The following is a 14,672-nucleotide window of genomic DNA, read 5'->3' as shown; positions in this document are numbered from 1 at the left end:
GCCTATAATCCCAGCACTTTGGGAGGCTGAGGTGAGTGGATCGCTTGAGCCCAGGAGTTCGAGACCAGCCTGGGCAACATGGCGAGATCCCGTCTCTACTAAAAATACAAAAAGTACCCAGATGTGGTGGCACACACCCACAGTCCCAGCTACTTGGGAGGCTTAAGTGAGGGCCACTTGAGTCCCGGAGATTGAGGCTGCAGTGAGCTATAGTCATGCCACTGCATTCCAACCTGGGTGACAGAGTGGCCAAAAACAAAAAAGTCACCCTGTCAGGATCATCTTCCCTGATGCTGTCACCATAAAGAGCCCACTCCCCCAACTTCTGCAGCTCTGTCTCCCATCCTTGCTTTATTTTCTTCACACCACTCATCATTAGCTGGCCTGTTCCGTATTTTTGTCTACTGTCTCCATTATGATGCAAGCCCAATGAGGGCAGACATTTCTGTCAGTTTAGGTCAGAGCAGTATCCCCAGTGGCCAGAACAGTTCCTGGCACACGGTCGGGGCTCACTAATGTCTATCGAATGCATGAGTGTGTAAAACAGTTAAGACGGTGCCTGTGACCCAGCAGACATTCAATCAATGCTTGTGGAATGAATGAATCCGTCGATGCATGAATGCACGAATGAGTCAATGAACCCCGTTCCACCGTGTTCCTGGAGCTGCCCGCTGCCCTGCCCGTCCCCGGCAGAGTTGGGAGCTGGCCCTCAGCACGACCACCGAAACTTTATTTACAACACGAGGCTGGAGTAAGAGGGGTGGGATGGAGGACAGCAGCAGGGCTGACAGGACCCTACTTCTGCTCCCGCCTCCAGACGATGACCATGCCGCTGGCGTCACTGGAGGCCAGTAGGCTCTCGTCGCAGTTGAAGCTGACATCAAGCACAGGTGCACTGTGGCCCTGCAGCTTGTTGACGGCAGCCTTGGCCGCCCGCTCCACATCAAAGAAGTGCACGCACATGTCCTCACTGCCCGTCACTGTCGGGGTGAGAGGGAGAGGCCATCGGGAGGCGCCTGGGGTGCCCGTGGTGGGAAGTCCCTGAGGTGTCTGAGGTGTTAAAGGGTGTATGTCCGAGGTGTGAGGTCCCAGCATGGCTTGGGGAGGTTTGAGGGGGCCCCATCCCTAGATGGGAGGTCGCCTGGCTGTTTCGGTACTGTGTGCAGAGTGCGAGGTCTCTGGGCTGTTTGGGGGGAAGTGCGTTCAAAGTGTGAGTTTTCATCACTTCTCGGCCTTTTGGCTGAGACCAAGTGCAAACTGTGAGTTCTCTGAGCTGTTTGGAGCTGTGAGTCCCAGAGTGAGGCTGTTGGGGCAGGAGTGGTCACGAGGCCCAGGAAGTCAGGGCATCAGAGTGTCATGATGTCTGAGCCAGGTTGGCACCAGCCCTGGCTCCTGCCCCTCCCCAGTCACCCAGATCCCCTGTCCCTACAGGACTCACCCACACAGGCCCCCTGGCGGAAGGACATGAGGGGACAGAAGATGCTGCGCACAGGATGTGAGCTCTGCTCGATGGGGAAGCTTCTCTTCAGCTGCAGGGTCCCCTCGTTGTCTACCACCCTGAGAGGAGGACGACAGAGCGGGTCAAAACACAGCCCCAGCAGGGAGACAAATTGTGGGCCTATGTCCCCACCCCTGTGCCTAAGTTCTTTTCAAGGTGCATGAAACCCATTTTTTTTGTTTTAGTTTTTGAGACAGGATCTCACTCTGTCACCCAGGCTGGAGTATAGTGGTGCGATCATGGCTCACTGCAGCCTCAACCTCCCAGGCTCAAGTGATCCTCCCGCCTCAGCCTCCCGAGTAGCTGGGACTACCTATAGGCACACACCACATCCAGCTTATGAAACCCAATTCTGAGATGACTGCATAAACTATAAATAGGGACTGATGTGTGAGTTACTGATGGTTCAGAAACCATCTCTGTTGGGATAAATGGCAACCTCTGCAGTTTCATTCACTAGCTTTTCTTTCTAAGGGTCTCTAAAAGATCCTGGTGTTAAGACAAGCACAAAGAGAGGAAATAAACACACTATGGTACGCCCACACTGTGGAAAACTGCACAGCCCTTAGAATAAACCACAGTCCCCACAGGTGACCGGGGGGTTGCCACAAGGCATTGCCTGGTGAGAAACTTGAAATGTAGGAAAGGCCATTTCTTTTTTTTTTTTTTTTTTGAGACGGAGTCTCACTCCGTCCACCAAGCTGGAGTGCAGTGGCGCGATCTCGGCTCACTGCAAGCTCCGCCTCCTGGGTTCACGCCATTCTCCTGCCTCAGCCTCCCTAGTAGCTGGGACTACAGGCGCCGTCACCGCGCCCGGCTAATTTTTGTATTTTTAGTAGAGACGGGGTTTCACCGTGGTCTCGATCTCCTGACCTTGTGATCCGCCCGCCTCGGCCTCCCAAAGTGCTGGGATTACAGGCTTGAGCCACCGCGTCCGGCCGGCCATTTCTTTTTTCTTTCTTTTTTAAGAGATGGAGTCTGGCTCTGTCGTCCAGGCTGGAGTGCAATGGCACGATCTTGGCTCACTGCAACCTCCGCCTCCCAAGTTCAAGCAATTCTCCAGCCTCAGCCTCCCGAGTAGCTGAGATTATAGGCACCTGCCACCAAGCTCGGCTAATTTTTGTATTTTTAGTACAGAAGGGGATTCGCCATGTTGGCCAGGCTGGTCTTGGACTCCTGACCTCAAGTGATCCACCCGCCTCGGCCTCCCAAAGTGCTGGGATTACAGGTGTGAGCCACTGTGCCTGGCCAGAAAAGGCCATTTCTTTAAAATGTCTTTCCTTCAAAACTGTGGTGGGAGCTAGGCAAGGTGGCTCACGCCTGTAATCCCAGCACTTTGGGAGGCCAAAGTGCGAGAATCACTTGAGGCCATGAGTTCGAGACCAGACTGGGTAACACAGCAAAACCTCATCTCTATAAAAAATAGACTTAAAAAGTTGGCCGAGCATGGTGGCGTGTGCCTGTAATCTCAGCTACTTAGGCTGAGGTGGGAGAATCGCGTGAGCCCAGGAATTGGAGGTTGCAGTGAGCCATGATCAGGCCACTGCACTCCAATCTGGGTAACAGCAAAACCCTGTCTCACAAACAAAAACACACGCGGATATGTGTACACGCCTAGGATTTGCAGACAGACAAGGATATGTGGAAAGATGTGGACCGTTAATGGGCTTTACTGTGGCAGAAGGAGGCCAGAGGTGGCAGGAGGAAGAAAGGAGAGGCTGTGGGAAATGGGTACAAACTTAAGGGTACACTTAAATTTTAAAAAATTTAAGTATAGGCCGGGCGCGGTGGCTCAAGCCTGTAATCCCAGCACTTTGGTAGGCCGAGACGGGTGGATCACGAGGTCACGAGGTCAGGAGATCGAGACCATCCTGGCTAACACGGTGAAACCCCGTCTCTACTAAAAAATACAAAAAAACTAGCCGGGCGAGGTGGTGGGCGCCTGTAGTCCCAGCTACGCCAGAGGCTGAGGCAGGAGAATAGCGTGAACCCGGGAGGCGGAGCTTGCAGTGAGCTGAGATCCGGCCACTGCACTCCAGCCTGGGCGACAGAGCAAAACTCCGTCTCAAAAAAAAAAAAAAAAAAAAAAAAATTTAAGTATATATAGAAATTGTTTAAAAAGGAGGAGAGAGATAAAGGGGTAGAATAAAAAGCATCCTGTTAGGCAGTGGTTTTCAGGCCTGGCTAGATATTGCTTAGGGAATTTCTCAATCTACCAATGCCCAGGCCCATCCCAAAGCTTCTGAAATTACTAGCCTGCAGAGGGGCCCGGGTAAGAGTTTTTGAAGCTCTTCAGGTCATTTCAATGTGTGGCCCAGGCTGAGAACTGCATTTGGGCAACATGACAGATGTGAGTGGGGACAGTAACCCCCACATTGCCCCCCACAAAAATAAAAACAAAAACAATAAAAGAAAAAAGGAAAACAGGCCTCTGCTTTAGGTAGCCCTAATCTATTTTATGCTTCAGTTTGCTTGCCTGCAAAATGGAAATAATAACAGCACCTACCTCACAGGTCGGTGCAAGGATTCAATATGGTGATACGTGGAAACTGCTTCGAACAGGGCCTGGCCGCAGTGATTGCTGTAAACGTGCTATTACTATTACTGTTAACTGCTACTACTGCTCCCTCAATTAAATTAACCTGATGGAGGAGATGAGCTACTGTCCCAGTGTGCTGGAGGAGGCAGGCCCTCCATCTCCAGGAGGCCCTGATGGGGGACCCACCTGTAGAGCAGCAGCTTGTTGAGGCAAGCATTGATGAGCAGTGAGGGATCCCGGGCCTCGCGGCTGACCCAGGACCGGGCTGAGATGCTGGTCACAGGGCTCCCCTCATGCACCACCAGACGCTTGGCTTTGGTCAGCTTCCCTGCAGCAGCAGAGGGAGGGAAGGCAAAGGTGAGGGTGAGGGCTGTGCCCTGCAAGGGCTGGAGGGCGAGCACTCAGATGCAGGCCTGCTGTCTGCCTACCCGTGGCCATGTCAAAGAGGAAAGAGAAGACACTGCCACGGTCATCACCCGCCCAGAGCAGCCGGCCAGGGGCATCAAAGGACAGAGCAAGGACACGGCCCGTCAGCTTGCTGGAGCCCCCCTTCACTTTCTTGCCCGTGGAGATGTTCATGACATGCACGTTGTGCTTGGCGTTCCCCACCTGTGGGGAGAATGCACAGATCATCATTCTGCTCCCAGCCAGGCCCTCCTTGAGTCTGACCACAATGGGGCTGCTGTTGATGCGACTGGCTAGTCCCTATTAGAGTCTATTCACAGTGCGGCTGTGGCAGGTAGACAAGGTGACCAGGCATGAATCCACCTCCCTAGCCAGCCCCTTTTGCAATGTGCCCAGAGTAGGCCACCTGCTACTATGGGACTAAAGGGCCTTCAGAGCCATCATGCTGCCCCTTGGTTGGTCCTCCCACAGTGTGAGAACCACAGGGCCCATCTAGGCCTGTGATCCCAGCTTTCCCCTGCTCCCTGGCTGCTCCTTTCTGGAACTTGTGGGGCTGCTCCTGATGTGGGGAAGATCCCGGCCCACAAGCTCACCCTTAGTCAGTTCCTCTGCAGTTCACCTCACCCCACCCCACTCCGGGCTACACCAGACTTTCTAATGTCCTTCCCTGCTCTCTGACCAATCTACACTGGAGTCTGACATGGTGGGGCCACTGACAGACCAGACAAGGCTCAGCCTCATCATCCTGCTCCTCAGAGGTAGCCCCTGCAGTTGGAAAACTGTAGGACTGCAGCTGATGGGACCAAAGGGGCCCCAGAGCCAGAACCCTGCCCCTGGCTAGTGCTCCCTGGAGTATACCACAGCAAGGCCATCCCAGACCAAGAATGGCACTCCCCCTTTTTTTTTTTTTTTTGAGACAGAGTCTCGCTCTGTCGCCCAGTGGTGCCAGCTCGGCTCACTGCAAGCTCCACCTCCCGGGTTCACGCCATTCTCCTGCCTCAGCCTCCCGAGTAGCTGGGACTACAGGCGCCCGTCACCACGCCTGGCTAATTTTTTGTATTTTTAGTAGAAACGGGGTTTCACTGTGTTAGCCAGGATGGTCTTGATCTCCTGACCTCATGATCCACCCGCCTCAGCCTCCCAAAGTGCTGGGATTACAGGCGTGAGCCACCACGCCCAGCCCACTCCCCTGTCTTCTGATTTGCTTCCCTTTTAAATCTGACCACACTAGGACTGCTGTGACGAGATTGGGTGGGGTGCGGGGGGATCCTAGGCCCCCCTGGCTGTCCCTCCTTATACTCTGAATCCCTCACATGGCCTTCCTGACCCAGCCCATCAGCCCTTGATGAGTGGGTGTCCTGGAGCCTGACCACGGTGAGGTTGTTGTTGACGGGCTGGAAGGTGCAGCAGAGCAGTTCAGCGCCATCAGGGTCAGGGATCTCCCGGATGCAGCGGCCATCCTCAGAGGCCCAGATGCGCATGGTGGCATCCAGTGAGGTGGACACGAGGATGTCATTGGAGAGGGACCAGGCGAAGTCAGAGACACCACGGGTGTGGCCCCGTAGCACACGAAGCACTGTGGGTGGGGCGGGCACCAGCTGGCACAGGGAGATGCTGCCGTCGAGTGAGCAGCAGGCCAGGCGGTGCCGGTCATCATTCGCGAAGCGCACCCTTGGGACTGCAATGCCAAGAAGCCATTAGTGGGAGTCTGCACACTCATTGGGCACTTTTCTCTCTAAAAGGCTCTGACCTGTGTGCCAGGGGCTGGGGCCCCACGGCATGAGGCACAGTGGCCTCAGCAAAGGGCTTTCCTTGGCTGACAAAGGGAACTGTAACCCCAGAGGACTCTCTGCACAAACTCTCTAAGTCTTAGCAGCTCCTTTGCAGATTGCAAGTCTTCTGCAATGTGAGAAAGTTCCTGTCTTAGCGAACACTTTATAATCAAGTTCTTGGCAGTTTGCAAAACCCTTGACACTGTAGCCCACTCTGCCCTCTGCAAGGGGATTTATCATCAGCCAAGGCTTTGAACTCTTCCAAGTGACTCAGGAACCCAGGCAGCCTGCTGCAAAGGGCTCTCTTAGGCTTCTGAGGCCCTTTCCAATAGACGAAGCACTGAGACTCTGCAGACCACTTTGCAGAGGGATTTTCAGTCTGCAAAAGGCTTTACGGATGGTCATTCCTCCTTTGGAGGTGTGCCAGGGGCCTTGGATTCAGAAAAGGATGCCTCGGTTGGTTGTCACAGTTTGGGCAAATGCTTGGTGATGGAACCCGCCACCCACTGGCTCACCTGCCTCATCCACGTGCTGGTCAAAAACATGGTACATGCCCGCAAAGGCATAGTTCTCGCTCAGTGATGTGTCCCCGGCCATGGCCCGACTTGCCTCTGCCGCTGACGTGGGCACCACGCTGCCAGGGGGCCTGGGCCCCAATAGGAAGTGAGGGGTGACAGGAGGTAGATGCAAAAGTGTTCAGTCTGCCATTGCCCCAGGGCCCCTCTCCTCCTCGCAACCCGCCCCCGGCCTTGGTTGCCTCTGTGCATACCTGTCCTCATAGACAGCACGGTTCATCTGTGCCTGCAGCTGGTAGGAGCCTCGGCTGACAGAACGACGGTGCCCACGGGCCCCCAGGGCCCGAGGATCATCCTCAAAGTCCTGCAAATGGAAAGGGTCAGGGTGGGTGCATCCTGCAAAAAACCCGAGAACCTTTGAGGTGTGGAGCCCTGAAAATCTACCTAGAGCCAGATCACTTCTCACTGTGCCCCCTGTCACCACCACCACTGCCCGCTTGTATTACTGCAGTGGCTTCCTCATGAGTTCTGCTGTTCCTGCCCTCCCCCTGCTCAGCAGATACTCAAGACAGGGCTTGCTATATGTTTACTGACCTGTTTACCAAGTTTATTGTCTGTTTATTGATTTACTTGGCATATTATCTTTTTGTCCTCTGCTGATGCAGAACAGTGCCCAGCAAAGAGCAGGTGCTTGATTAAAGTCAGTGGAGTGAAAGTGTGCAGGCAGGGTATGCCCAGGGGGTGAATGTGGCCAGGAGCTCACCTCCATGCGGTCCAGGGTAGTGCGGCTACTGCGGACGATGCTGTTGCTATAGGCACGAGCACTGCCTGGCTCAGAGAGGGGTCCGTAGCGCTGGCCCAGCAGCTGCCCCCGAAGCCTTAGGTACTGCCGACGCAGCGCTGGGGGGTGCCCAGCCTTGGCATTCTCCCGCAGCAGCTGGCTGCGCCGGCGGATATACTGCGTCCGAAACTGTGGAAACGTTGGTGTGCGGTACGCGTTGTACCTGCAGGGTCAGGATGCAGGGCAGGCAGCAGGCACAGGACAGAGGGAATCAATCAGCTCAGGGGATAGGGCAGGAGAGTGAGATGTGTGGCAGTGACTGGGGCCTGGGTGGTTAGAATGACTAGCAGTGGTGATGGACCTCTTGGTCCTGCAGTGGGAGTGAGTCTGCAGTAATAATGAGCATGGTCATGAGGTCAGTTTGCAGACAACAGTATCAGTCTGCTGCCCTGCTGGGGTCCATACGGGGTGACTGAGTCAGTGCAGACAATAATTGGGGTCGGTATACCAGGGCGACAGAAGTCAGAATGACATTAAGGGGGTCAGCGTTGGGAGGTGATGGGGTCAGAATGGGGAAGTGATGATGTAAAAAAAAAAAGTCCAGGGGACACCCATAGGGGATAGGATGTCACTAGCCTGAGCCCCACCTCCCTCTCACAGGCAGCGTCTTTGCGCATGCCCATATCTGACCACACTTTCCCAGCTTGCTGTTTAGAATCCTCTCTGGCCCAGCCAACTCACCGCGGGCGTGCCCGCCCCCGCTACTGCGCATGCTCACCTCCGGCATGCCCACGCACCCGCATTAAGGCAAGTTCTCCGCCCAGCGTCACTTATCGCCATTGCGCATGCACCACAGTAAGTTCTGCTCCCATGGGCTTCGACCCCACGCCTCACCTCGCGTCCACTGCTAAGACTTGCTGCCACACCGCGGCCATTCCCCGGCCTCCTCCTCTGGCGTGTCCGCCCGCGGGAGCCTGCAGGACAAGGGCCTGGAATGTGAGCGTCCCGAGCGAAGGGATCTAGTTCCGTCCCTTTCGCCAGGCGACTACTGCCATAGACATCGAGTCCCTCCGCGCCAGAGATGTCACGAACTCCCACCCGGCTGTTACCATGGTCATCACCCCAGCCCTGCCCTTCCTGGGCAGCGCCGGGGTGACACACAGCGATTCAGAACAGACACCGCCCCCCCAGTCGCCATAGCAACGCCCCTCCCCCGCCTAGCATTCCTTGCTTGACATTCCCCATCCATCCTGTCCCCGCCGCCCTCCGCCTTCCCTTCTCAGGTCCAAGAGCATAGCCCGGGATCGGGAACCACCTCCGGGGCTGCCTCCGGTTCTTGAGGCCCCCCGGAGCGGCCCTGAGACCACTGTCGCCGGTTCCTTCTGTCTCTCCTCCCTTTCTCAGGCTCCAGGCAAGATGGCCGCCTGCTATCAGAAAGAGCTGCCGAGCCCAGAGCGAATCGATAGGCATCCTTCCCAGGGCGTGGGAGTCTCGCAGGCGCATTGAGGGACATTCGCTTCAGGCCGAAGGACGGAGGCTCCACCCCTCGAGTTCTACCCACTCGTTAATGGCACTTTTTGTATATAGAAGGATAGTGTCCAAGGGACATAGCGTCAGGGGTGAGTTTGCGAATCATTCCCTAGAAATCAGAAGTACAACATTATAAAAAGAGAAGAAACACGACTTTTAAAAGTGGTGTAGGGCCTGGCGCGGTGGCTCACGCCTGTAATCCCAGCACTTAGGGAGGCCGAGGCAGGTGGATCACTTGAGGCCAGGAGTTCAAGACCAGCCTGGCCAACATGGTGAAACCCTGTCTCTACTAAAAGTACAAAAATTAGCCGGGTATGGTGGCGGGCGCTTGCAGTCCCAGCTACTCGGGAGGTTGTGGCAGGAGGATCGCTTGAGCCCAGGACGCGGAGGTTGTAGTGAGCTAAGCTCGCGCCACTGCACTCCAGCCTGGGTGACGGGAGTGAAACCCTGTCTTTAAAAAAAAAGTGTTGTAGGCCACTTTTTAGCAGCACAATCTTGTCCAAGCAAAGCTTGAATAATGTAATAAAAAAATCATCATATATGTAAAGGCGTCTTGAAAGTTCACCAGTTCTTGCAGTGGGCCTCTGCACACCCCTGGGATGAATAAGGTCGGTTGTGTGTGTGTGACTGGGATGGTTGGACTTGGATGCTCCCAGAAAGCTTGAGGCTTGAGTTTCTAAAGACAGAAGATAGAATTAGGCAAAATAAGCTTTGGGGTTTGGATCCAAGGAGGCTATCTGAATCATCTCTATTTCAACTTCCAGCAGGAAGCTGCATTTCAAATTGTTCATCTTAACGTTATCAGGGTTAACTTCCTGTTGGATCTTAACATCAACTGACATAAAATTCAAAGCTGTTGTTTTCCACACTATTTTTATAACAAATACAATCAATTGAACAATGTTTTAAGTCACTGAAAGATCACACTGTATTGTATTGACTCAGCATCTCCCTTGTCACGTAGCAAGCTTATCAGTGTCTTTTAATATAAATACTCTTTTGTAACGTGATTGATAAAGACTAGACTCTCACTGCACAAACGTGTAACGTTAACAAGAACAATATTTATGAGACAATGTGCTGGGTACTGTTCAAGGTATTTTATATATGTTAATCTATTTAATCTTTTTTTTTTTTTTTGAGATGGGGTCTCACTCTGTCACCCAGGCCGGAGTGCAGTGACACGATCTTGGCTCACTGCAATCTCTGCCACCTGGGCTCAAGCAGTCCTCCCATCTCAGCCTCCCGGAGCTGGGACCACAGGCATTTGACACCATGCCCGGATAATTTTTCTAATTTTGGTAGAGACAGGGTTTCACCATGTTGCCCAGGCTGGTCTCAAACTCCTGAGCTCAAGTGATTCGCCCGCCTCAGCCTCCCAAAGTGCTAGGATTACAGGTGTGAGCCACTGCACCTGGCCAATGTAATCATAATAACTGAAGGTTGTGGGTCCTATTACTATCGCCAATTTGCAGATGAGGATATTTGAAGCCCAGGGAATTCAAGGGTGACATTTTATTGAACTGGTTCCCTTAAGTTTTTTTTTTTTTTTTTAAAGACATGGTGTCAACTGGGCATAGTGGCTTATGTCTGTAATCCCAGCACTTTGGAAGGCTGAGGTGGGAGGATCACTTGAGTCCAGGAGATTGAAACCAGCCTGGGGAACAAAGTGAGACCCCATCTCTACCAAAAATTAGTCAGGCATGGTGGTACATGCCTGTAGTCCCAGCTACTCGGCTGAGGCAGAAGAATTGCTTGAGCCTGGGAGGTTAAGGCTGCAGTGAGCTGTGATTGTGCCACTATACTCCAGCCTGGGCAACAGAGCGAGACCCTGTCTCTGAAAAAAAAAAAAAAAAAAAAAAAAGCTGGGTGTGGTGGCTCACACCTGTAATCCCAGCACTTTGGGAGGCTGAGGTGGGCAGATTACCTGAGATTAGGAGTTCGAGACCAGCCTGGGCAACATGATGACTCTGTACTAAAAAGATAAAAATTTCGCCGGGCATGGTGGCAGGCGCCTGTAAAAATCCCAGCTACTTGGGAGACTGAGGCAGGACAGTCACTTGAACCCTGGAGGCAGAGGTGGCAGTGAGCTGAGATCGTGCCATTGCACTCCAGCCTGGGCAACAAGAGCAAAACTCCATCTCAAACATAAATCAATTAAAAAAGAGAGAGAGAGAGAGATGGGGTCGGTTGGGCATGGTGGCTTGCACCTGTAATCCCAATACTTTGGGAGGCCAAGGCAAGAAGATGACTTGAGTCTAGGAGTTTGAGACCAGCCTGGGTAATACCTTGAGACTACATCTCTACAAAAACAAAATTAGCTGGGTGTGGTGGTGTGTGCTTATAGTCCTAGCTACTCAGAAGGGTGAGGTGAGAGGATCACTTGAGCCTGGGAGGTCAAGGCTGCAGTGAGCCATGACACTGCACTCCAGCTTGGATGTTAGAGTGAGACCCTATATTTAAAAAAAAAGAGATGGGGGGATGGGTCTTGATATGTTGCCCAGGTTGGTCTCGAACTTGTGGCCTTGAGGCATCATCCCACCTCAGCCTCCCAAGGAGCTGGGATTTATAGGCATGAGCCACCACACCCAGCCCTGAACTGGTCCCCTATTTGTGACCGGCATTGGGTTTATTTCCATGTTCTTTTTTCATCATAAAGAGTATTGTGATAAATGCCTTCCCATTCACTTCCACCTTCTCTCAACAGAGCCCTGCCCCTTCATCCCACCACTCTGCTTCCAAAGAAATATGATTGAATGAAATCACAGGAGTCAGGGATACCTGAAAAATTCTGTTTCACCATTGGAATGAATTATTTTATTGTTGTTTTTCAATATTCACATATTAAATTTATAAAAATTATTTTTAAAACCTCTTCTATAAGGCTATAAGATACTAGACAAAACAAGCTAATGAAAGGTTTGTTGCCCAGGCACTGTAGCTCACGCCTGTAATCCCGCCACTTTGGGAGGCTGAGGAGGGTGGATCACTTGAGACCAGGAGTTAGAGACCAGCCTGGCCAACATGGGCACCTCTGCCTCCCGGCTCAAGCGATTATCGTGTCTTAGCCTCCCAAGTACCTGGGATTACAATCGTGCACCACGCCTGGCTAATTTTTGTGTTTTAGTAGAGACAGGGTTTCACCATGTTGGCCAGGCTGGTCTTGAACTCTTGGCCTCAAGTGATCCACCCGCCTTGGCCTCGTAAGTCCTGGGATTACAAGCGTCAGCCACTGCACCCAACCTGTTTGAACTGTTTTAACATGTATGTGCTGTCATTAGATTAAAAATGGTTTTTGTTTTTGTTTTTGAGACAGAGTTTCAGAGTTTTTGTTTTTGAGACAGTTGTTGCCCAGGCTGCAGTGCAATGACGTGACCTCGGCTCACTGCAACCTGTGCCTTTTGGGTTCAAGCCATTCTCCTGCCTCAGCCTCCCGAGTAGCTGGGATTACAGGCACACACCACCACACCTGGCTAATTTTTTGTATTTTTAGCAGAGACGGGGTTTCACCAGGCTGGTTTCGAACTCCTAACCTCACGTGATCTGCCCACCTCTGCCTCCCAAAGTACTGGGATTACAGGCGTGAGCCACCGTGCCGGCCTAAAAATGGGTTTTGAACAACAAGCTGATGAAAGAAGGCAGTTGCAGCTTGTTGAGAACTTGGAGAGAAAGGGGCACTTTTATCTGTGGGAACGGCAGATCAGTGAGTCGGGGAAATGAGGGTCTCAGGCCTGGGGGTATCAAGGAGAGATTGTGAATGACTTTGGTTGCAATCATGACATCTAGAAAAGCTCAAACCATGGAGGACCACAAACCCCATTCACTCTAACAGGATCCAGGGCTATTTTACTGTCAAGAGTGATGGGTGAAGGTCCCAGCCAAATGAACAGCAAAACCAGATTTGGACAGAAAAGACAGGTAAGCCTGAGTTGTTTGAAGATGATACTCATCACAACAGTGACTACGATGGTGGAAGAAACGAGCAGGGGCTGTCTTTTTTCCAGACTCGTCCTTCCTTTATGAGCCCCCTACCTATCTGGCTCCCAGAGTTTAGAAATGCAAAGGAAAGGCTGGGTGTGGCGCCTCACACCTATAATCCCAACATTTTGGGAGGCCGAAGCAGGAGAACTGCTTGAGCCCCAGAATTTGAGATCTGCCTGACAACATGGTGAGACTCTATCTCTACAAAATAGAAAAAAATAACTAGGCGTGGTGGTGCACACCTGTAGTCCCAGCTACTCAGGAGGTTGAGGTGGGAGGATCACTTGAGCCTGCAAAGTTGAGGCTGCAGTGAACCGTGATCACACCACTGCACTCCAGCCTGGCAACAGAGTGAGACCCTGTCTCAAAAAAAAAAATAAATAAATAAATAAGAAATGCAAAGGAATGCAGTGGACCACATTGGCTGTGTCTGCTTTTTTTTTTTTTTTTTTTTTTTGAGACGGAGTCTCGCTCTGCCCCCAGGCTGGAGTGCAGTGGCGCTATCTCTGCTCACTCTAAGCTCCGCCTCCCGGGTTCACGCTGTTCTCCTGCCTCAACCTCCTGAGTAGCTGGAACTACAGGCGCCCACCACCGCGCCCGGCTAATTTTTTGTATTTTTAGTAGAGACGGAGTTTCACCGTGGTCTCGATCTCCTGACCTGTGATCCGCCCGCCTCGGCCTCCCAAAGTGTTGGGATTACAGGCGTGAGCCACCGCGCCCGGCCGGCTGTGTCTGTTTTCATTGCTCCCATTGCTCCCACAGGCTGAAATAAAATCTCAAATTGGGCCCCAACTTCAGGGGACAAAGTAAAGCATGATTTGAGGGAAAGTATAGGTGGTTCGGGGACAGGTGTGCTGAGAATCAAGGCCAGAGACAGAAACGGGAGGAGCCACAGAGCTGAGGTGTAATTGGAGTGGAGACACAGAATCCTCATTCACTTATCTCACCCCTGAAGTTTCTTCCTAGATAGGGTGAGTGGGGGTTAGGATATGAGGTCATAACTTTTGTCATTTCCTGATGGGAAAACATTTGCCTCTGAAGCCAAAGTTCTCACAACCCCCAAATGGGGGTTGGTGACAACTCTCTATAGCCAAAGTCAGAAACGAGATTTCTGCCTTTGGAAGAAGCCTCAACAGAGCCCTGAGCGGCCCCCGGCATGCTGAACTAGTGAGCCAGCCTTCTGACAGATACTTCTTCAGTCCCTGGAGCTACCATTCTAACTGCCAAGATCAACAGTAAGAAAATAATAATGTAAGAAATTGGTAAACTTGTAAATGAAATAGTAGTTTGGCCGGGCACGGCGGCTCACACCTGTAATCCCAACACTTTGGGAGGCCGTGGTGGGTGGATCACTTGAGGCCAGGAGTTTGAGACTAGCCTGTTCAACATGGTGAAACCCCTTCTCTATTAAAAGTAGAAAAATTAGCTGGACATGGTGGCGGGTGCCTGTTATCCCAGCTACTGAGGAGGCTGAGGTGGGAGAATTGCTTGAACCTGGGAGGTGAAGGTTGCAGTGAGCAGAGATCACGCCACTACACTCCAGCCTGGGCAACAGAGTAAGACTCTTCTTTAAAAAAAAAAAAAAAAAAGTAATTTGGTTATTGTTGCTGGGGGGCAGGTGTGAAAAATAAATTTGAACTGAAACCAAAAT

General features: G+C 52.3%; 1 protein-coding gene across 6 annotated transcripts; it reads right to left on the bottom strand.

Moving 5' to 3' along the window:
* Window positions 1–640: 640 nt before the first annotated feature.
* On the bottom strand, window positions 641–8,957 carry WDR13 (WD repeat domain 13). 6 transcript variants are annotated; one of them, XM_033202068.1, is made up of 10 exons: window positions 8,826–8,957; window positions 8,405–8,484; window positions 7,493–7,733; window positions 6,984–7,093; window positions 6,730–6,860; window positions 5,813–6,120; window positions 4,466–4,646; window positions 4,224–4,365; window positions 1,439–1,557; window positions 641–980 (listed from the first exon to the last, which is right to left on the bottom strand). In XM_033202068.1, exons 2-10 carry the CDS (start codon window positions 8,443–8,445, stop codon window positions 796–798), a joined length of 1,458 nt encoding a protein of 485 aa, XP_033057959.1. In that variant the 5' UTR covers window positions 8,446–8,484; window positions 8,826–8,957; the 3' UTR covers window positions 641–795. The 6 variants fall into 6 exon arrangements, with proteins under 6 accessions (XP_033057959.1, XP_033057958.1, XP_033057960.1 ...); XM_033202067.1 differs by having other exon boundaries at window positions 8,786–8,918; XM_033202069.1 differs by having other exon boundaries at window positions 8,289–8,484; window positions 8,826–8,888.
* Window positions 8,958–14,672: the final 5,715 nt, after the last annotated feature.

Source organism: Trachypithecus francoisi, unplaced genomic scaffold, assembly GCF_009764315.1.
Source record: "Trachypithecus francoisi isolate TF-2019V2 unplaced genomic scaffold, Tfra_2.0 Lachesis_group6, whole genome shotgun sequence".
NCBI classification, from domain to species: domain Eukaryota; kingdom Metazoa; phylum Chordata; class Mammalia; order Primates; family Cercopithecidae; genus Trachypithecus; species Trachypithecus francoisi.
This window is presented reverse-complemented; position numbering and strand designations above follow the sequence as displayed.

Coding starts and splice junctions, on each gene's coding strand:
- WDR13 (XM_033202069.1), bottom strand. CDS start 8,350: ATGGCGATAAGTGACGCTGGGCGGAGAACTTGCCTTAATGCGGGTGCG. Junction 6,121..6,729: donor CCAGCACGTGGATGAGGCAG/GTGAGCCAGTGG, acceptor TTGGCATTGCAG/TCCCAAGGGTGCGCTTCGCG. Junction 1,558..4,223: donor AACAAGCTGCTGCTCTACAG/GTGGGTCCCCCA, acceptor TCCTCCTCTCAG/GGTGGTAGACAACGAGGGGA.